General features: G+C 46.7%; 1 protein-coding gene across 3 annotated transcripts in view; it reads right to left on the bottom strand.

Annotated features, from left to right (window-relative positions):
- Nucleotides 1-227: 227 nt before the first annotated feature.
- Nucleotides 228-21,621, bottom strand: part of LOC108938239 (segment polarity protein dishevelled homolog DVL-1-like) — a 42,566-nt gene continuing 21,172 nt past the window's right edge. The window contains exons 1-12 of one of the 3 annotated variants that reach the window (XM_018758683.2): nucleotides 16,661-17,171; nucleotides 15,921-16,056; nucleotides 15,676-15,769; nucleotides 15,433-15,502; nucleotides 15,155-15,294; nucleotides 13,834-13,910; nucleotides 12,870-12,937; nucleotides 12,681-12,758; nucleotides 12,345-12,479; nucleotides 11,465-11,632; nucleotides 11,148-11,360; nucleotides 228-1,855 (exon numbers count right to left, since the gene is read on the bottom strand). In XM_018758683.2, coding sequence (XP_018614199.2) covers nucleotides 1,284-1,855; nucleotides 11,148-11,360; nucleotides 11,465-11,632; nucleotides 12,345-12,479; nucleotides 12,681-12,758; nucleotides 12,870-12,937; nucleotides 13,834-13,910; nucleotides 15,155-15,294; nucleotides 15,433-15,502; nucleotides 15,676-15,769; nucleotides 15,921-16,056; nucleotides 16,661-16,904 — 1,995 coding nt within the window. In that variant the 5' untranslated portion in view covers nucleotides 16,905-17,171 and the 3' untranslated portion in view covers nucleotides 228-1,283. Of the gene's footprint in view, nucleotides 1,856-2,625; nucleotides 2,831-11,147; nucleotides 11,361-11,464; nucleotides 11,633-12,344; nucleotides 12,480-12,680; nucleotides 12,759-12,869; nucleotides 12,938-13,833; nucleotides 13,911-15,154; nucleotides 15,295-15,432; nucleotides 15,503-15,675; nucleotides 15,770-15,920; nucleotides 16,057-16,660; nucleotides 17,172-21,621 lie in introns of those variants that run through there. The other 2 variants (XM_018758682.2, XM_018758684.2) reach the window with 2 other exon arrangements.

Here is a 21,621-nt window from a genome sequence, read left to right as displayed (position 1 = left end):
TTTCACAACAAAAAACACTGTGACGTCACTAATCTGTGTGATTTCCACAGAGTTTTACAAGAATTCACTCAAAGGCGTTTTCATTTTTTATTTTCTCAATAAATATCTACTTGAAAAAAAGAACAAGCTGAATTAAAACAATACAATTTGATGACAGTGGCATATTTAAAATATCAGTGCCAATGTATCCATGTACAATGCATGTGTTTGCAAAAACTGACAGACCATAACTTTATACATATAAATTTATTTCTCATATATACATATACAATATATATCTATGCCATATGTACAATTTATTGTCCTGTAACAGGACGAAAGGATCAAAGAGGAAAGCTGATGTTTCACACTAAAAGGACAAAGTGATTGTAAAAAGTGCTCAAATAATTAGAAGCGCCACAATTTTTTTTTTTCTTCACAGAAGGGTAGGAGAGGGTCACTGCCACCGCGACCCTATTAGGATAAGCGGGATAGAAAATGGATGGATGGATGGATGGATGGATAGGAGGGGGTCACAGAAGAGGGTGGTGAGGCAAGATGGATGAAATAAATATTAATAAGACCTTTTTAAAATGAGATACAAAGCTGCTCAGGACCATCACATTTTAGCACTGACCATGTTAGTATCATACTGTGTATCACTAGTGCATTAAATATTTATTTTGGAAATTAAGATTTCAAAGCACTGGTTAACCTTTAGATTTGACCACAGCAAGGATGAAGGTAAATCTGAGGATTTTAGAAGTTCCTTGTGTGCTGACGCATTAGTGATGATGAGAGCCTTTGTTCACCATCTTATACTTGATCCAGAATCATCCTGACGTATATGGTGTTTGTCCTGGATCAGACTACGGTTGGCAATGGACTTGTGCAACATGCTTAAATTTATTTTTGAGGTGTCTCAAGGAAATAGTGTCGTGCAAGTAATTAACGTGCTTTTACACATAATGTTAAGTGTAACTCTGCCTACAGGCCTCTAAATCCAAGGACTGGTCTATGCCCAGCTGGTCAGGAGAACCTCAGATCTCAGTGGACTTCTGATACAGTCCTGTTCCTTAATCTCTGTGTATGTAAATTGACTTGTATCTGTTACATTGGATCCATAAAAGCTGAAATGTAGTATAATGTCTTAGTGCGACACACAGGTAATGGGACACTTCTTACAGTTATTTGACACCTTAGCACGGGCAATGGCAAGATTGACAAAGCGTCCAGGTTTGAGGGTGAAAAAAAATGCACTGGTTTGGACGGAGCCTTTTGCACTCTGAAAAGGCATAATTCTGTCACATGATGTCAACAAAGAACTCGCAGGGGTTGCCCATGGCATGCTGGAATGACTGGCGGCTGGCAGTTAGCTCTGGGGGGACAGTTGCTAGCTCGCGTACAGGGGGGGCCCCTGGAGGGCCACTGCTCACTGATGCTTTGGGAGCAAGACGAGCAAGGCTGTAGGGAGGGGGAAGACCAGGGGGGCCGTAGGAAGAGGCGTGGCTCCGCTCACTGTGCGTACAAGAGGCATGGCTGTACTGTTTGAAAGGGGCGAGGCTGTAGGAGAACGAGGAACGACTCCGCTGGGAATGGACACGGCTTCTGTGCGAAGTGGCTCGGCTGTAGACTGACTGCGTGTGGCTGTGAGATGAGTGGGCGTGGCTGTGGGACGAGTGGGCGTGGCTATGGGACGAGTGGGCGTGGCTATGACGGCTTAGCTGACTGGCTGAACGCTCCCCACCCCGTCTCCTGTCCTGCCTGCCAGTCTCTGACTCGCTGCCCCCGCTTCCTGTTGATTTTCGGTCCTTCTCCCGTGAAGAGTGGTGGTGGAGTCTCCCTGTGCTGGGATGGGAACCGCTGCTTCGGCTACCTGTGATGCGAGAGAGATGCGGGGCAGCCTTAGAGAGGGACGTGATCCACAGACATTGTCCTAGTCAGCGTATCACAGCTTCAGCTTGTTTTTCCACCTCTATAGTATGTAGGGCAACGATGTAAAGACTGAAAGTTCACAGAAGAATTCGAGTAAAAAAAATTAAATATAATTTACACATTCGGCTACGTTTCAGATACACTGTATCTATAAGTAACAGGATGGTGGCAGATGGCATCATGAGGCATATGATTGCACATGATGTTAGGGCAACAGCTCCAAAACCACTACCCAGCTTTGGATTTGGGAGTATGTAACGTACAATATCCAATAAGCCTTTGCCAGTGTAACTTCTTCCATTTTTGCTAAGCAGAGCCGACAGCTCGATACAAACTTAGACGAAACGATGAACCATCATTGCCTTCCTATTTATTCCCAAACCAAAATACAACATTAATTGATAAAACCCCATTTAGAAAAGATTCAGTTTTTCTCCCCAACTGCTTAGATCCATAGAGTCATAAACGCTGCAAAGACTGTCACAACATTCATTCCACACTCAGAGTATTCTCATTCAAGCCACAGTACTCAAGTGTAGAAGTATCACGCCCCCTATTTCAGCACTTGTTCATCTGCCTGTAGGAGTTCAAGCGTGTCACAACCCTCACTCTCCGTGTGCGAGAAGGTGTGGAGAGCTGCGCTGTCGACACAACACGACACCATCAAACATGCTGAGAGATACAGAGAAGACAGGCTGAATGTGGAGCACCGCAATGAAGACAGCTGACTCTTCCAGGGTTGGCGCGTGAGGGCTGAGCGTGGCAGAGACGTCCAAGCCATGGTGGGTGGCAGGGAATGGGTGAGAGAGAGAGAGAGAGAGAGAGAGAGAGAGAGAGAGAAAAAGAGAGGCAGGCAGGCAGGGAAACTGTCTTACCGGATCCCCCAGAGTCCTGGTATTACCTCCTCCTCATCAGTCTATCGTTGCCCAGCAGAAACAGAGGGAACAACAGAGTTACACAGAGCCCAGCTCAGACTGGCAAGCTGTAAGCTTTTGCCGCTGTGCCCCTAGCTGAAGTGGACAGAACCCTCAAAGACTAAATTCCAATCCAGAGAGACCCTGAAGGTGGGGTGGGGCTAGAGCACAGAGCCATTTCTGTAAACCAGGGTTGTCCCATTATAACCTGGGAGGGCTGTGGGGTCTGTGGGGTTTCCTATCACTGAAATCATTAATAAAAGCCATAGTTTGGATAGAAAAATAACATCACCTGGTTTTTCAAGCGTGGCTAAGTTACTACCACCAGTCAGCAGTTCATTTTGCTTACAACTCCAAAGTGTGATTTTAACCCAGTTCAACTTCAATTCATCAATTTTACAAAAACTCACAAACCCTGCAGTCCTCTTTGGAAATTGCTGCTCACCCAAGTTTTAAACTCTTCCCGAACACCCACCATCCCTATGGACACACAAGGAGAACCCATCGGTGGAACACACATCACGGAGAAGAGAACAGCAAGGGAAAAAGAGAGGAGGGGTGTGCTGCAAGCCTGCAAAAGTTGCACTCGTGTTACAATTAAACACAACCCTTTGTTAAAAAAGGTTTCAAATGCATGCTGAGATGGTGCGAGACACACAGATCCACAGGCGTTCACGCAAACACACACACAGACACACACACACACACACACACAGACACACACACTTGCATAAGCAGGGTTCCTGGATACATTCTACCTGGGCAACCCAAAACCCTTCTTAACACTTCTAGTTAAAAATTAGATCCTTAACCAACTAACAGTTCTCCCTTAACAAAACCAAACACGCCCACCACCATGAATTCGAGGCACATATAAACAGCGACAGTACAAAAGAGAGAAAGGACAGAGAAATGGTGGTCATGAAATGGATGGAAAGCATGGGAGATAAAGAGCTTCCAGAAATGTCTGGAAGGTCCTAAAGACCACTGATGTTCCTGTCACAGCGCAGAGTTGTACAGCTGACTGATCTTGTGCTACTGCCTTTCTTAGCCAAGATACACATTTCTTGAGCTGTTTTCACGACTCATGTTTGAGATGATGTACTATGATACATTCATAATGAAGAAAAATGTTTTCTCCAATATTAAGCTTCTGCTTTTGTGTCACTGGGAAGCATTTTTTTTTCTTAATCAAATTCAAAGAAACTGTCTCCACTTAATTCTATGAAGATAATTAAAAATTGTAAGAAAATTATCCAGAAAAGACAGGGGAACAACCCACTGTCTTTAAACCAAAGGCTGAAAAAAGGACAACAATTTCAAGATAAGATATTGCAGAAAAACAGGCTTCCCTTGTGTGTCTAACCCTACGAATTCGGTCAGTGTACACTAAAATGAAGTGTCAACTTACAGCAACCAAAAAGCTTTACGATACCTACATTTCAATTCAAAATACAAGCTTTGGTGATGCTCTGGATCTCAGCTGTCTTGCAGCTCACGAGGATGTGTCAGGAATCTTGTGACTATCATCACAATATTGAGATTTAAAGTAAAATGTTTTAAAGAAAGGCAAAGGAAAGCCTTACTTAGCAGTTTAATACTTGAAGTGATAAAACACAATTTTCTTGAAAGGCAATATTGGTATAAATTACCTTGGCTGGATGATTTGATTAACTATTCATTTACTGAGATTTGGAGCGAGATTTGAAGTTGTGTTCTGATTCCATAGACATCAACAGTTATAATAACCATAACAGTGACAATGATAATAATCACCACAACCCAGATTGAATGGAATAATATTTCATTTATATAGTGTATTTAGATCCAGCTTCTTAAAGGACTCAGTCTTGTTAACCACCTGTCCACGTCAGGGTCATGGCAAACCAGAAGTTATCCTCGAAGGGCAGAGTGGAAGGCTGCTTCTCAAAGCGCTTTACAGTAAAGAAGAAAGATAGACTGATGAGCCACAACATTAAAACCACTGACAAGTGAAGTGAATAACACTGATTATCTTGTTACAATGACACCTATCAAGGGGTTGGATATATTAAGCAGCAAGTGCACAGTCAGTTCTTGAATTTGATGTGTTGGAAGCAGGAAAAATGGGCAAGCGTAAGGATCTGAACGACTTTGACAAGGGCCAAATTGTGATGGCTAGACGACTGAGTCAAAGCATCTCCAAAATGGCAGGTCTTCTGGGGTGTTCCGGTATGCAGCGGTTAGTACCTACCAAAAGTGGTCCAAGGAAGGACAGCCGGTGAACCGGCGACAGGGTCATAGGTGCACAAGGCTCACTGATGCACGTGGAGAGTGAAGGCTAGTCCGTCTGTTCCGATCCCACAGAAGAGCTACTGTAGCATAAATTGCTGAAAACCTTAATGCTGGCCATGATGGAAAGATATCAGAACACACAGTGCATTGCAACTTGCTGTACATGGGGTGGTGTAGCCGCAGACTGGTCAGAGTGCCCATACTGATCCCTGTCCACCACAGAAAGCATCTACAAAGGGCACGTGAGTGTCAGAACTGGAGCATGGAGCAATGGAAGAAGGTCTGATGAATCACGTTTTCTTTTAGATCATGTGTACGGCCAGGTGTGTGTGCGTTATTTACCTGGGGAAGGGATGGCAGCAGGATGCACTATGGGAAGAAGCAAGCAGGCGAAGGCAGTGTGTTGCTCTGGCCAATGTTCTGCTGGGAGACCTTGGGTCCTGGCATTCATGTGTTACTCTGATATGTGCCACCTACCTAAAGGTGTTGACTTGGGCTCCAAATTCCCCAGATCTCATGTCGATCGAGCATCTGTGGGATGTTCTGGAAAAACAAGTTCGATCCATGGAGGCCCCACCTCGCAACTTACAGGACTTAAAGGATCTGCTGCTAACGTCTTAGTGACAGTTACCACAGGACACCTTCAGAGGTCTTGCGGAGTCCATGTCTCGACGGGTCAGAGCTGTTTTGGCAGCACGAAAGCGACCTACACAATATTAGGCTGTTGGTTTTAATGTTGTGGCTAATCGGTGTATATGGGCTACAAGAAATTATAGCATTTACAAATTTCTACAATACAAAAACAACAGAATCCATCCATTATTTATAGCTGCATGTGCAGTGCAGAACTGTGGTGGTCTGGACCCTACCCTACAAACATAAGGTGCAAGGCAGGGTACTGTCAGTTCACAGCATGTCAATCACACACACACACACACACACACACACACACACACACACACACACTACAGGCAATTTAGAGTGACCAGTTCATTTAAAACACAGTCTTTGGGCATTGGACAAAACCCTCATGAACACAGGGGAGAACATGCAAACTCCATAGAGACTGAACCCATGTTTTAACCAGTGCTGTGGAGTCGGAATTGGAAGCAATTATTGGGTTACTGGAGTCAGTAAAAATGTACCGACTCTGACAAAATTTACCATATATGCCGGAATATAAGTCGATCTGGCATATAAATCGACCCCCGAAAATTAGAGGTGTAATATAGGTTTAGGCCTACATTCGCCGGATAAGTCGACCCCAAAATAATGTGCAACTTTTGGGCAGTGCTGTGGAGTCGGAGTCGGAAGCAGGTATTGGGTTACTGAAGATTTTTTGTACCGACTCCACAGCCCTGGTTTTAACACACAGACCATAAGATCTTAGGGAACAAAACACGATCATTATATGAGGGAAGCCTGTATTGTGCTGCTTTAAATATCTAAGAATGATTGTTCTCTCCTCCGTGAACCGCCACCTTACCGTGGTGGAGGGGTTTGAGTGCCTGAATGAGTCCAGGAGCTATGTTGTCTGGGGCTATATGCCCCTGGTAGGGTCTCCCCCCATGGCAGACAGGTCCTGGATGACAGACGAGACAAAGCGCAGTTCAAAAACCCCTTATGAAGAAAAAATCAAGGCGTCCGTTTACCCCGCCCGGTATGGGGTCACCGGGGCCCCACCCTGGAGCCAGGCCTGGGGGGGGGGCTCGCATGCGAGCGCCTGGTGGCCAGGTCTATGCCCACGGGACCTGGCCGGGCTCAGCCCGAAGCCACGACGTGGAGCCGCTCTTCGGTGGGCTCACCACCTGCCGGAGAGACCGTAAGGGGCCGGTGCATTGTGATTTGGGCGGTGGTCGGGGCCGAGTGCCCGGCCGACCCAAACCTCGGGCGCCAACTCTGGTTTTTGGGACTTGGAATGTCACCTCACTGGCGGGGAAGGAGCCTGATCTGGTGCGGGAAGTTGAGAGATACCGTCTAGATATAGTCGGGCTCACTTCCACTCACAGCTTGGGTTCTGGAACCACTCTTCTCGATCGAGGGTGGACTCTCCACTATTCTGGCGTTGCCCAAGGTGAGAGGCGGCGGGCTGGTGTGGGCTTATTAATAGCCCCCCAGTTCAGCTGCCATGTGTTGGAGTCTACCCCGGTGAATGAGAGGGTCGTCTCCCTACGCCTTCGGGTCAGGGAACGGTCTCTCACTGTCGTTTGTGCTTATGCGCCTAGCGGCAGTGTAGAGTACCCGGCCTTTTTAGAGTCCCTGGGGGGCGTGCTGGAAAGCGCTCCCACTGGGGACTCTGTCGTTCTACTGGGGGACTTTAACGCCCACGTGGGCAGCGACAGTGATACCTGGAGGGGCGTGATTGGGAGGAACGGCCTCCCTGATCTGAACCCGAGCGGTGAGTTGTTATTGGATTTCTGCGCTAGTCGCAGTTTATCCATAACGAACACCATGTTCATGCATAAGGGTGTCCATCAGTGCACTTGGCACCAGGACACCCTAGGTCGGAGGTCGATGATCGACTTTGTAGTTGTTTCTTCTGACCTTCAGCCATATGTCTTGGACACTCGGGTGAAGAGAGGGGCTGAGCTGTCAACTGATCACCACCTGGTGGTGAGTTGGATTCGATGGCGGGGGAAAAAGCTGGACAGACCTGGCAGGCCCAAACGCATAGTGAGGGTCTGTTGGGAACGTTTGGCGGAGGCCCCTGTCAGAGAGGTCTTCAACTCCCACCTCCGACAGAGCTTCAACCAGATCCCGAGGGAGGTGGGGGACATTGAGTCTGAATGGACTATGTTCCGTGCCTCCATTGTCGGGGCGGCGGTTCGGAGCTGCGGCCATAAGGTCTCCGGCGCCTGTCACGACGGCAATCCCCGAACACGGTGGTGGACACCGGAAGTAAGGGATGCCGTCAAGCTGAAGAAGGAGTTCTATTGGGCCTGGCTGGCTCATGGGACTCCTGAAGCAGCTGACAGGTACCGACGGGCCAGACGGAGCGCGGCTCTGGCAGTCGCCGCGGCAAAAACTCGGGCTTGGGAGGAGTTCGGCGAGGCCATGGAGGAAGACTTTCGGTCGGCCTCAAAGAGATTCTGGCAAACCGTCCGGCGACTCAGAGGGGGGAAGCGGTGTTCCACGAACACTGTTTACAGTAGAAGTGGTGCGCTGCTGACCTCAGCTGAGGATGTCCTCGGGCGGTGGAAGGAGTACTTTGAGGATCTCCTCAATCCCTCCGACACGCCTTCCGTAGAGGAAGCTGAGGCTGGGGACTTGGAGGGGGACTCGTCCATTACCCTGGCTGAAGTTGCTGAGGTAGTCAAAAAACTCCTCGGTGGCAAGGCTCCGGGGGCGGATGAGATCCGCCCCGAGTTTCTCAAGTCTCTGGATGTTGTGGGGCTGTCTTGGCTGACATGCCTCTGCAGCATTGCGTGGAGTTCGGGAACGGTGCCTCTGGACTGGCAGACCGGGGTGGTGGTCCCTCTTTTTAAGAAGGGGGACCGGAGATTGTGGTCCAACTACAGGGGGATCACACTCCTTAGCCTCCCTGGGAAAGTCTATGCCAGGGTACTCGAAAGGAGAATCCGACCGATAGTCGAACCTCGGATTCAGGAGGAGCAATGCGGTTTTCACCCTGGCCGTGGAACACTGGACCAGCTCTATACCCTCACTAGGGTGCTGGAGGGTTCGTGGGAGTTTGCCCAACCAGTCCATATGTGTTTTGTGGACCTGGAGAAGGCATTCGACCGTGTCCCTCGTGGCATCCTGTGGGGGGTACTTCGGGATTATGGGGTTCGGGGCTCGTTGCTACGGGCTGTTCGTTCCCTGTATGACCGGAGCAGGAGCTTGGTTCGCATTGCCGGCAGTAAGTCAGACCTGTTCCCGGTGCATGTTGGACTCCGCCAGGGCTGCCCTTTGTCACTGATTCTGTTCATTATCTTTATGGACAGAATTTCTAGGCACAGTCAGGGAACGGAGGGTGTCTGTTTTGGTGGCCGCGAGATCTTGTCTCTGCTTTTTGCGGACGATGTGGTCCTGTTGGCTTCATCAAGTCAAGACTTGCAGCGTGCACTGGGGAGGTTTGTAGCCGAGTGCGAAGCGGCGGGGATGAGAATCAGCACCTCCAAATCCGAGGCCACGGTTCTCAGTCGGAAAAAGGTGGATTGCCCCCTCCGGGTTAGGGGGGAGTTGCTCCCTCAAGTGGAGGAGTTTAAGTATCTTGGGGTCTTGTTCACGAGTGAGGGAAAAATGGAGCGGCAGGTTGACAGACGGATCGGTGCGGCGTCCGCAGTAATGTGGTCATTGTACCGGTCTGTTGTGGTGAAGAGGGAGCTGAGTCGTAAGGCGAAGCTCTCAATTTACCGGTCGATCTACGTTCCTACCCTCACCTATGGTCATGACCGAAAGAATGAGATCGCGGATACAAGCGGCAGAAATGAGTTTCCTCCGCAGAGTGGCTGGGCGCACCCTTAGGGATAGGGTGAGGAGCTCAGTCACCTGGGAGGAGCTCGGAGTAGAGCCGCTGCTCCTCCGCATCGAGAGGAGCCAGTTGAGGTGGCTCGGGCATCTGTTCCGGATGCCTCCTGGACGCCTCCCTGGGGAGGTGCTCCGGGCTTGTCCCACTGGGAGGAGGCCTCGGGGCAGACCCAGGACACGTTGGAGAGACTATGTTTCCCGGCTGTCCTGGGAACGCCTTGGGGTTCCCCCAGAGGAACTGGAGGAGGTGTGCGGGGAGAGGGAAGTCTGGAGGACTCTGCTCGGACTGCTGCCCCCGCGACCCGGCCCCGGATAAAAGCAGAGGAAGATGGATGGATGGATGATTGCTCTATCAAACATGTGACACTGAGATGCTGAACCCTAATAGCCAAAGTAGGATGAGGCTAAAGCAACTCTACATCATGCTTAAATACATAACTAAATGATGATTTCAAGTATCCTTTTATCAACGTAGCGTGTTTGTGATTCAGAAGCCAATTCCACGACACATAGAGCATATTCTGGGGGGAACCAGTCCATCTCAGGGTACGCACACACACTGCACTCTCACAAACACATTCACGGCAATCACAGTTATCAGTTCACCGACATACCAAGTCTTTGGAGTATGTGAGGAAACCAGAGCACCCAGAGGCAACTCATGCACACACAGGGAGAACATGCCAACTCCTCACAGATTCATCACTTCAACACTGTGGACTAGAGAGGGACCTAAGCTGCCGCTGAGGTGCCGCATCCTCAGGCTACATGCAATGCTTCATACACTTTACAAATAATATATTCACACCTGACATCACTCAAAACACCACAAAAACAGGCCAGTGCCAGAATGGCTCGTCTCATTTAAGGAAAATTACAAGAATTAACACCAAGTGTATCCAAGTGGAATCTTTCCATCAATACACAACCCAGTCCATGTTTTAATTAATGAATAATGCAAAATAACAGACATTATGACACATGGATCCTATATTATGCCTTGAAATTGTTAAGAAAAACTTCATATAGGCTTCTCTGTACCCATAATTGTTCTCCATATTGAAACAGCAGACCCTCACTAGACATTGTTACTCCATACATTCCCGCTAGAGGCACAGCATGAGAAGGGAAGAAAGGCTAACTGGACAACTGTCTTGGTTCTCAAGCTCATAACCTTTTCCCCCTGAGGATGAACGAACTTTTATCCTGATTTATGGTTGTTTTCCCATCAAGAAACGTCTGTCATCTTGTGTTTATTAGTTGTTCTGACATGTTACGAGTATAATGTCAACATTTTTAGTATTTTGTTGCTTAACTAATGCTTCTATATAGAACAACAAACAAAATTTAGCCCTTTATATATGGATGGATGAATTATTAAAGCAATTAAGGGTAAGTGCCTCATTCAAGGGTGCAACAGCAGAGTCCCGTGAAACGGCAATCTTCAGTTTTCAAAACGGCATCTATCTTCTGCCCTCAGTTCATAAAATAACAGTGATGCCTGTACCTTGCCTTGGAAATCTGGTACTGCCGTTTCACATTCATCCACCGACAGTAATATTTGCCCCAACTCACCCTCACTATGCTGACTGCCTGCGCTGCCGCTGTGGAAGCTGTGGCAGGGGTCCGAGTAGCCTGGAGGGAAGCTGGACGGCCCTGTTGGGTATGTTGGATAGGGGTGCCCTCCCAGGGGCCAAGGGTTGGATGCGGGTGGAGGCAAAGGGGCCAAGGTGTCCTGCTCAGAGCCCCCACCACTGGAGCTCTCATTCAGGTTGAGGGATGCCATGTCTATCAGGGACACAAAAACAAACATTGCCTATTTTACTTTACCGTAGATCGTGGAGTTGCGCTACGTCAACCACGCTGATCAGAGGTAGGAACAATGGGAATACTTTGACAGATGTCCCCGAAGGTGTAGTAGCACTGCTCGGAAAACGTGATCTTGTTGACGGTGTGCCTTAGGTAGCCGTGCTTTAACAGGCTACTGGCATACTTCCTAGCGTCCCGTCGGTCCTTGAAGCCTTCCACCCGTGAGTAGAGCCAGTCCACTACATCTGCACCTAAGGGAGGCCAACAAAGAGTTTCAACCACCATCCTTGCACAATGATCCTTGGACACAGAGAGGCAGAGGACCGTTTACAGCAGACACACACCCGTAGAAATCGTAGAAATCACATTGACGCAAAGGCACGAAATAAAAGATCTTCGGGCAAGCAACTCAACCACTATGCTACCAGCTGCTCCCATTTTAGTTATCGCGTTTTAGTATCAAAAAGTAAGTGTGCTGACACACAAACGCTCAAATTTCAGTCCAGAAACGGGTCACAAAACACTACAATCTTACCCAATTGTGTATCGTATGCATGCCCAGGAGAGGTGAGCAGTTGGGCAGCCTTGAAGTGCCAGCCGTGTTTTTTTCCCCCAGTATCAGCCTTACAATATTTGTTTTCTCTCTACAGTTTTTTAAAATGTGAGTTGTCAACATTATACTGTCTACAGTTATAGTAGTTTTCATTTTTGTATATTAAATCTTTTTTGGGTATTACAAATATTGTCTGCATACATTGTACACGTTGTTGTCAGACTCTGGCCTGCGCACTGCATTGTCCTGCATTTTCACTCGTCTGTTTGTAACATTTACATTTATTCATTCAGCTGATGCTTTTCTCCAAAGTGGAGAACACGGGAATAATGCTATAAAATATGAAATAATAAGAATAAGTGGAATAGTGGAAAAATGGAGCTTTCCCACTGCATACTGTTTTCCCTTACCAATAACAGCATTAGCAATGGTAATCTTCAGCCACATGCGGTCCCTGATCTCCAAGCCAGAATCGGGCAGCTGCATCACCTTCACTATGGTTGCCATATCTGTCTTGCTCACAGACAGCGGCAGGTCTTCAAACTCTGAGGGACACAGATAAAAGCCAACAATGCACTGCTGATCCACATTTCTCTTTCACACTGCATTCAGACAAAGTTCCTACAAACTTACCTTTATGAGCTACAGAGGCTAAAATCCAGCACACATGGTCTTTGCTACAGAGCTGATCACGGTTATTATTGTCAAAACATAAACACGTTCCACGTTGAACAAGAAGACAGTACCGTATTGTGGGTAGGATCCGGTCAGTGCTGTGGTATGAGAGATCCAGGCTGCGGGGTCGATAGGTCTCACCGGCTCCGCTGAGAAGAAACAAAAAGGTACATTCAGTTTTAAGCACTGCTACCACACATTTTGCTGAACTAAACATTCTGGGATATGTGGTCCTGTCTGCACAGCAGTAAAGCGCTCACCTCGGGGGATAGTGAAGTAGCTACGAGGTGTTGGATCCCAGCACTTGGCCACTGTCAGACTGATGGGCCTGAAAGTGAGACGCCATAAAAATCAGCTTCGCTCTATATTCTGCACATAGTGTGTGCTGGTTAAGGGCACAAACTTGTCAGGAGAATCCCAAGAGGGGTCTGGAACTGCTCCAGTGAAACAGGCACTCTGTCTTCTGCTTCTAATTAAACTTCTTCTCCTGTAGAGGTGGCCTTCAAGTTCTTGCCTCACCTGATTGTCTAGCTGCCATAAATCTGTATTAACTGAATACTGAAATACAATCGTAGGTTTATCAACAATTACAAGCCCCGATTCCAAAAAAAGCTGGGACAGTATGGAAAATGCTAATGAAAACAAAAAGGAGTGATTTGTAAATTTACTTTGACTTGTATTGGTTGGTTGGTATTAAGCGTTCGGGCACCGAAGACACCAGTTGGTTAAGTTTAGCAAGCGGAATTTTCCGACATTCATCCATTATACAGGTGTTCAACTATGGGACCTTCGTCTCTGGGAAAGATGGCATCTGGATGGCAGCATATGTTGCTCCAAAATTTGTATATATCTGTCTACACTAATGGTGCCCTCAGAAGCGGATGTTACCTATGCCATGGGCACTGACACACCCCCGTACCATGACAGACATTGGCTTTCGGAGGTGACGCCGATTACAGCTTGGATGATCCTTTTCCTCTTTGGCCCGGAGAATACGGTGGCTATTTTTTCCAAAAACTATTTGAAATGTTGAGTCATCGGACCACAAAACACGATTCCGCTGTGCTACTGTCCATCTACTGTCCTTTTGAATTTTATAGAGAGTTGCCCCTGAAATCACCACTGATGAGACCTGTCACAGTGGAAGTAAATGAGTGTCTCCTGTTTCCAAAGGGTGAAAAGCTAAAATAACCAAGAAGAAAAGACTTGTGAACGTGTCCCTACCCGGGCTTGGAGACGATTTCTCGTAATATCCTCACAGCATCATCATTGCTCATGTTCTCAAAGTTCACGTCGTTCACCTGCATGTTACAGAGATGGAATCACTCCCATGGACGTCCACGCAATTTCATGTAATTATCAAAATGCATAAAGCACCCGGCCAAGACATTTATTGCTACTGCTTTTGACAGAACGGACGACGTGTTGATGCAAATTCCCTAAGAGCATTATGAATTCAGTCATGTACACTGGATTGAGTACCAAACCTTTCCTATGAGCAAAAGGAATAAATTACTATGAATTCTTACAAAATGCTAATGATTTTAGGTCTTAGGCATGAGTTTGCAGCAACTCTCGCCTTCATATATGGGCTTAGCGAAAGCTTATGAGCTTACAGGAAACGTGTTTAATACATGCTGCTATTGTATAGAATGTCATCTGGCCTAAGGGGTCCATCTAATCCAAACCAGTTGCTTCTCCCCTGTCATTTGATAAAGGATTAGCTGCCTCTGATGCTTCCAAGTCACACATCTTGAGACCATGCCTAACACAGAGCTGGCTGAGGGCGGCTCACAGCAAGCTGCTGTAGGGCTATCTTGCACATGTTCATCTCTGGGAGATAACGTGGTTCCCCCCTCCGGGAGGCCTTGCACCGATTAATGGTGTTGGTGCCTGATTAGCATCGGTGGCGAATAAATCCTGTGTATTATTCTAAGCTGATTTAAGAATGCCGGCTGAAAGGAGAGTGCTGGATTTGTCTCCTGACAACAGCATTCAGTAATGACTATCCCTGTGCTTGTACCCCACAAAATGCTGGCTTACGTTAGTCGGATTGAACCCTCCAAACATAAAATGTTAAAAATATATTTTTATGTATTTCAGATTTTGCAAAAAAAAAAAAAGTGTAATCAGTTGTGAAGCAAATGAGTCCATTTGGATTTCATTAAACAACGCAAATATTTCAATGCATATGGAAACGGAGAGTCCGCATTTAGTCCATCGCATTTCACATACTGTGACGTGACTCAAGTGAACGCTGTGTTCACCGTACAGTCCTGAAACATGACAACCTCTGTTTCGAGATAGATCGGAACACACCAAATAACGCTAAAAAAAAATCACATTTATTTCGTGAGACTTTAAACGGATCTCTTCACAGAATATTGCTCATGAAAATAAAAACAAAACTGAATTAGACGTAAGGATTAACACAGTGCTGCATTTAGTGACGTTGCAGTTCAGGTCACGGATATGTCATAATGTGATATGATCCTTATGGATGCCAACTATCCCCATAACCCTTCTAAGTGCCCTGCTACCTCACCTGTAGTAGCATATCTCCTGGCTCAATCCTACCATCCGCAGCAACAGCCCCTCCCTTCATGATGGAGCCAATGTAGATCCCCCCATCCCCTCGGTCGTTACTCTGTCCCACAATACTGATTCCTAGGAAGTTGTACTTCTCTGTTGGGGGGAGAGAAAATGTTAGAGTACTGCAGCAATTAGCTAAAAAAATTAAACAGATACATCTAGCATCCAGTGAAGCCATCATGAATGGCTTGGACATGCAGAGTAGGTCAGACAGAGGTGGAAAAGATTTACCCATGTTGAGTGTGACTGTGATGATATTGAGGCTCATTGTGGAATCTGTGATGCTGCTGAATGAAGATGACTGTGGAGAGAGGAGACCATTTGATTGCCATAAACAAAAACACACCCCTTTTTGGAAGTAATCAGTCACAAGAATATACGTATTACTGTCTCTTACGAATGGAGCTGGGGTGTCCACGCATGTTCTATCATTGGTCAAGCAAGAGGGCAGAAAAGAACCCCTGTGAACCTCACCCGATCAACTTTGGCCACTTTATGTCTCCTGCGCCGCCGCTTGTGTCTCCTCATCAGCTGAGACGAGGAGCTCTGCTCTGTGGAACTGCTGAGCCTGGGAACAAGACAGTAGAGGAGAGGGGGAGAAGACACGGCACCTCAAGTACCACGAGAAAAATTTCTGCTGCAGCACAAATAACTGTTTGAACCTGTTCGGAGTCATGTTTGAAATACGATCCAGTAGGAGAACGGCAAGGATCACCCACCTGCTGGCGTCCTCCTCCTCACTGTCAACGAAGGAGCTGGATTCCAGCTCACTGCTCATCATGGAGGCGCTGTCGCAGCCCATGGCTGAATCCCGTGCTGGGCGCTCCCCTTTGGCATGACCATTCACCCGCGGGACTGGGAGCAGCCACACAGCAGAACAGAGTTACACGTTTCACACCAGGGTACGAGTTATACAGCGTCAGCTGGTGACTGTGAAAATAGGGGTGTGAAGCCATATACCTACAAACTATGTATAGAGAAATGGAATTCATTTTAAAAGGGAAACCTGGCAATAAACCCCTTAAATTAATTGCAAGTGTTAATCTTGTAGTACTGGCTAATAAAAATGACTTAATGTATGTTTTGACTCTAAATATGGATTATTGTGCTACTGGACCAAGTAAATTTGTCAGTGATGTGAGAGTTAGGGCTAGGGTTAGGTACTTATATTAATGATACGATACTTACACTACAAGTACTTATTTCAAGGATACATAGCTTAATGTCTTTTGTTGTATGATAACCTCTGAGTCCACAACCAAAAACTGCACAGATGTTGAAAGGTGTTTTGCGTAATTACAAGAAGATAAAAATGACAGACAAAAAACAGGGAACTGAGGCTTGTCCTCTCCCTGCGAAGGGATCCGTTTTTAAAAGATTTGCAAAAAAGGAATGTCTGGTGAGCCGATGTAATAGGCCAAGCACAGTACTCTTGAGAAAACAACGCTCCCATACGTACAAGGCCGAGCACAGGGCTGTGTCTCAGGATGACATCTGACTGGCTGGAGGGGTCGGACGAGGTAGTGAGGCCGCTGGGAGCTCTGCTCGGCACAGGCTCTCCGTGGGCGGCAGCACTCGAGCAGTGTGGGGGTCCCTGTCATTGACTCCCCCTCCCTATGGCACACTGTCCTCAGACAGACATACATGCCCACACAAACAGCTGTCTTCAAACAATTCTGACACAAGCAAACCACAAAGCACATCCCGCCTCATATTTCAATATCTCTTTATTAGTCACGTATCCTTACCCAGTTTAGAGAGCTCCATGTCTATCAGACCACATGTCTAGAACACACCTTAGACTCACACAGGTGTACGGATCTTTAGCATACCTCCCGAGCTATAAGTCTTAAGATGACGTGGAGCAAAGCTGGTCAGATACTTGTTTGTGAATGTTGTGTTAGACCAACGGATCGTTCGGCTAACTGTGGTAAACACAGACACACACAGTCTGAAACCACTTGTTCCAAGCAGGGTCACATCAAACCGGAGACTAACCCAGCAACACTGGGCATAAAGCCGGAGGGGGAGGGGACACACCCAGGACAGGAGACCAGCCCATCGCAGGGCACCCCAAGCGGGACTCGAACCCCAGACCCACCAGAGAGCAGGACCTGGGCAAACCCGCCCTGCCACCGTACCCCCTTAAACACGGGCAATGTCTGTATAAATGCAGAAAGGTATTCAGTCCTTTCTATATCCATTACGCTGAAGACAGGAAAGGAAGAGAAAGGGCTAAAGTGAGAGAAACAGAAGGGAAGAGTGGGAAGAGGTGGTGGAAAAGGAAGAGAAACAGGACACCGGCGCTCTCTCCGTTTCGGTCCGACAGCTCAGATCCATACCTGTTTGGCAAAGTAAATGATGGGTTGGCTGTCATGTAAGGAGTGCCACAGGGCACCGTGCTGGGGTCATTAACTTCTCCCCAAGAATGCAACTACTTATGACATTGTGCAGAATATCTGAAGACACAGCATTAACTTCACAAATTTTACCAGTGATTTTTCCATACTCTACACAGATTGTTCCTTGGAAAAGGCTAAATAAAATCACTTTTTGGGATTTCACAACTTGCTTTTGACAATGCCCAGTATGATATGAATCATCTCATTCATTGATTGCTGAAGGGAAAAAGAATGGATGGAAGAAATAAGACTTACTGACAGAGAATATAGAAATAACGGATGTAAAGACACAGTGTATATAAGTGTTAAAAAAACAAACCAAAGCTATAAAATGCAATAATCTAGAATACAAAAACACAATAATCATTTTCCTGGTTTAAACATTTCCATAATTTGTTCCATACAACAGTAGCTGGCTGTACATCTGGACAATTTAAGATAGTTTCGCGATTTATGCACAATATCATCTTATTAACGTCATCGCTAAATAAGGAATAAATTAGTAACGTTGTTTCAGGCGACCAACAATTTTGAATATTGAATAATACGCATTTGATGAGGGTCCTACTACAAATGTTATATTCTTATTCTTACGCTTCTTTTCCTTCAGATCCAACAAATTGTCTTTTTATTTTTCTTCTATTACCGATCATTCATTCCGCTTAGTCTTCGTTCGTGTCTTCCTCAATATCCAGGAACGTAATTGCTTTGGGTGAACATTTTTAGTATAATAATTTTAACGTTACGTATTACAGTTTTGCTGTTGTTTCATCTGTTTTTAGCAAAATACCACATGACAGCTTCGGCGAAAAGTCGAAACAACATGCATTAAATCACGTTTTCATTAAAATTACTGACAACACAAGAGGAAAAAAAAAAAAAAAAAAAGGAACAAAATTTGACACATACAATCAATTAAAATACCCCATCCCCTTCCAAAAACACATCCTGGCGCTTTAAGTTTGAACGCAGTCTTACCTGGACGCGCGTACAGCACACCTTCAATTACCGAAGCAGCGCTGAAATGACACCGAGACACTGCGCGGGAACGCGCACGCGACCAGGCGCGCACACAGCAAGCCCGGTTGCCGTTCCCGTGCTCGCCCCCGCTTCCCTCAGCACAAGCCGTTTCATCCCCGACGGTATTTCGAACGACCCACGCTTCACTTTGCCAAGTTTCCTCGGCGCGGGATTTCGAGCGGAGTTATCGCGATAAGAGAGAGTTGCTCGCGCGGACAAGTGTCATAAGACCCGACTCGCAACGAGAAGCCTGTCGTGATGAGGCTGACAGACACGGAGCCGCTTTTCCTGACCACATTTAACCACAATTACCTGTAGCTGTTAGCGGCACTTTGGGCAAAATTATATAGAAATATTTTTTCTTGAATTATACATAGGTATTGTAGCGTTCTACGCTCTGGATTCGGATGGGACGAGAAGATAAGGCACGGACAGCGTTGCGAACGTATTCGGAACACAGCAAAAAAAAAGTAGCACGAACGCGAGGAAATAAATGCTGTCGGTTCGAGAACATTTACATTTATTCATTTAGCAGACGCTTTTCTCCAAAGCTGTGCACATCTCAGAAAATACGATTTGTGCATTACAGAGAAAGAGCTGCAAACGTGATTGAATCTTTAACTAAACCTAGTTTCGTTTGTTACTTTCCACCTGATCATGCATCGATGTTCATCACTCGAGTAGGTGCATAAAACGCAGGATAGATGAATCTTTATAACCTTCCTACAGTTTTTTTTATTTTTTTTTAAATAAGGTACACAAACATTCACATACAATGCCCGAGTAGCGGCTGTGTAAAGGCTTATCTGGGGATGATCATGAAGTTGCGGTGCATGAACGTTTACACCATACATGAGCTTGAGAGATCTTGGGTGAAGTGAGTCTGGAAAAGGTGAGTTTTCAGACCCTTCTTGAATGTAGAAAGAGTTTCAGCAGTTCTGAGTGAGAGGGGAAGGTCATTCCACCACAACGGAGCCAGAACCGAGAACCTCCGTGTTTTACTTCTCGTGTGTGGCACCACCGAGCGAGCAAAAGTAGACGGGCGAAGGGGTCTGGCTGGGGTGTAGTGGTTGATCAAGTTCTGTAAATAGCTGGGAGCAGTTCTATTGATGCATTTGTAGACCATAACCAGGGTCTTGAATTTGATCCGGGCAGCTATAGGAAGCCAGTGCAGAGAAATGAGTAGAGGAGATACATGGGAACGCTTTGGCAAATCAAACACAACTCGTGTAGCAACGTTCTGTATCAGCTACAGAGGTTTCATGGCAGTTGCAGGAAAGCCAGACAAGAGAGAGTTGCAGTAGTCCAGATGGGATGTCACCATGGTCTGGACAAGTAGTTGGGCAGAGTCAGTTGTAAGGTAGAGACAGATCCTAAAAATATTATGCAGAATGTATCTGCAGGATCGGGTTGTGGCTACAATGTGCTGAGAGAAAGACAGACGAGTCAATAATCACTCCCAGACTCTTAGCCAAGGAGGTAGGCAAAATGAGTGAGTTCTCTAGTTTAATCAACAGATCATGACATGAGGATGGGCAAGCTGGGAGGTGAAGAATCTCTGTTTTGGAGTGGTTGAGTTGCAGGTGGTGATCAGTCATCCATGCAGAGATGTCTGACAGGCAGGCAGCGATGCATACGGAAATGCCTGATGCTCCAGGTGGAAAGGAGAGAAAGAGCTGGGTATCATCAGTATAGCAGTGGTATTTGAATCCATGGAAGTCTATGACTGGGCTGAGAGAGGAGGTGTAGATCGAGAAGAGAAGAGGATCCAGTACCGAGCCCTCCAGGACACCGGTTGAGAGAGACAGAGGAGAAGAACGAGCGCTCCGCCAGGCCACTTGATAGAATATATCAGATAGGTAGGACTCGAACCATCTTAGTGCCGCTCCTTTGATCCCAAACTGACTAAGAGAAGAGAGTAGAATCCGGTGGTTGACGGTGTCGAATGCTGCAGACAGATCAAGGAGGATGAGGACTGAGGAGAGGGAGGCAGCTCTAACAGATTGGAGAGCATCAGACACTGCTAGAAGCGCCGTCTCAGTGGAATGACCAACTTTGAAACCAGACTGATATCCATCGAGGAGATGGTTCCAGGTGAGGAAATCAGACAGTTGATCACAGGCCACCCGCTCTAGAGTTTTAGACAAGAAGGAGACTGGTCCATAGTTTTGGACCGAATTGGGATCCAGGGAGGGTTTCTTTAACAGAAGTGAAATAAGAGCGGTTTTGAAGGCAGCTGGGAAATAGCCAGAGGAGTGCGAGGAGCTAATGATCTTATAGATGAAGGTGGAGAGTTGCAGGGAAATGTTCTGTAGGAGGACCCCTTTTCCTCAACAACCTTAAGCTAGCCTTGCCAGCCTACTTGGCACTCGTCAGGCTTTCCTCCCTTTTTCACTGCCCAACAGACTCACCCCCTTATATTCCCTGTGAGTTCCCACAGCAGTTGAACACAATTCTATTTTACCCAGAATTCAACTATGAACAATGAACCCCGTGGCGCAGCAGGCTTGGCCGGGTCCCGCTCTCTGGTGGGTCTGGGATTCGACGTCCCGTCCGGGATGTGTCCCCTCCAGCCTTGCGCGTAATACATTTTATTTAAAAGATATTTGCACAGTGCGCTCACATTTAAGAAAGGGGTCAACAAATTAGTTTCATTTATTAGTTTTATCCTAATTAATTTTTTAAATTCCCCCCGGAACAGGAGATAACGGTCTACTTTATAGATACACTAAATTAAGTACAACTGGCTCTGTTTCGCCACAACCCCGCTCGGGACAAGCGGTTTCAGACTGTGTGTGACAAACCCATTTTCCTGCTCAAACTCCCAGTAACACTAGACGTTACAATATGTGTGTGTATAATATACTCATACTCTATGCTTCCTGGAAGGCCTCTGGACCACAGTGGCCCTGCATTGGATGCTTATTAATACGCATTGGTGGACTGTTGCTTTGCCTGCTGTGGACACAGCTGTGTAATGTCACCAGTATAGCACTCT

Source organism: Scleropages formosus, chromosome 2 (assembly GCF_900964775.1).
Source record: "Scleropages formosus chromosome 2, fSclFor1.1, whole genome shotgun sequence".
Classification (NCBI taxonomy): domain Eukaryota; kingdom Metazoa; phylum Chordata; class Actinopteri; order Osteoglossiformes; family Osteoglossidae; genus Scleropages; species Scleropages formosus.
Note: the sequence above shows the minus strand (reverse complement) of the source record. Positions and strands in the feature narration are given on the sequence as shown.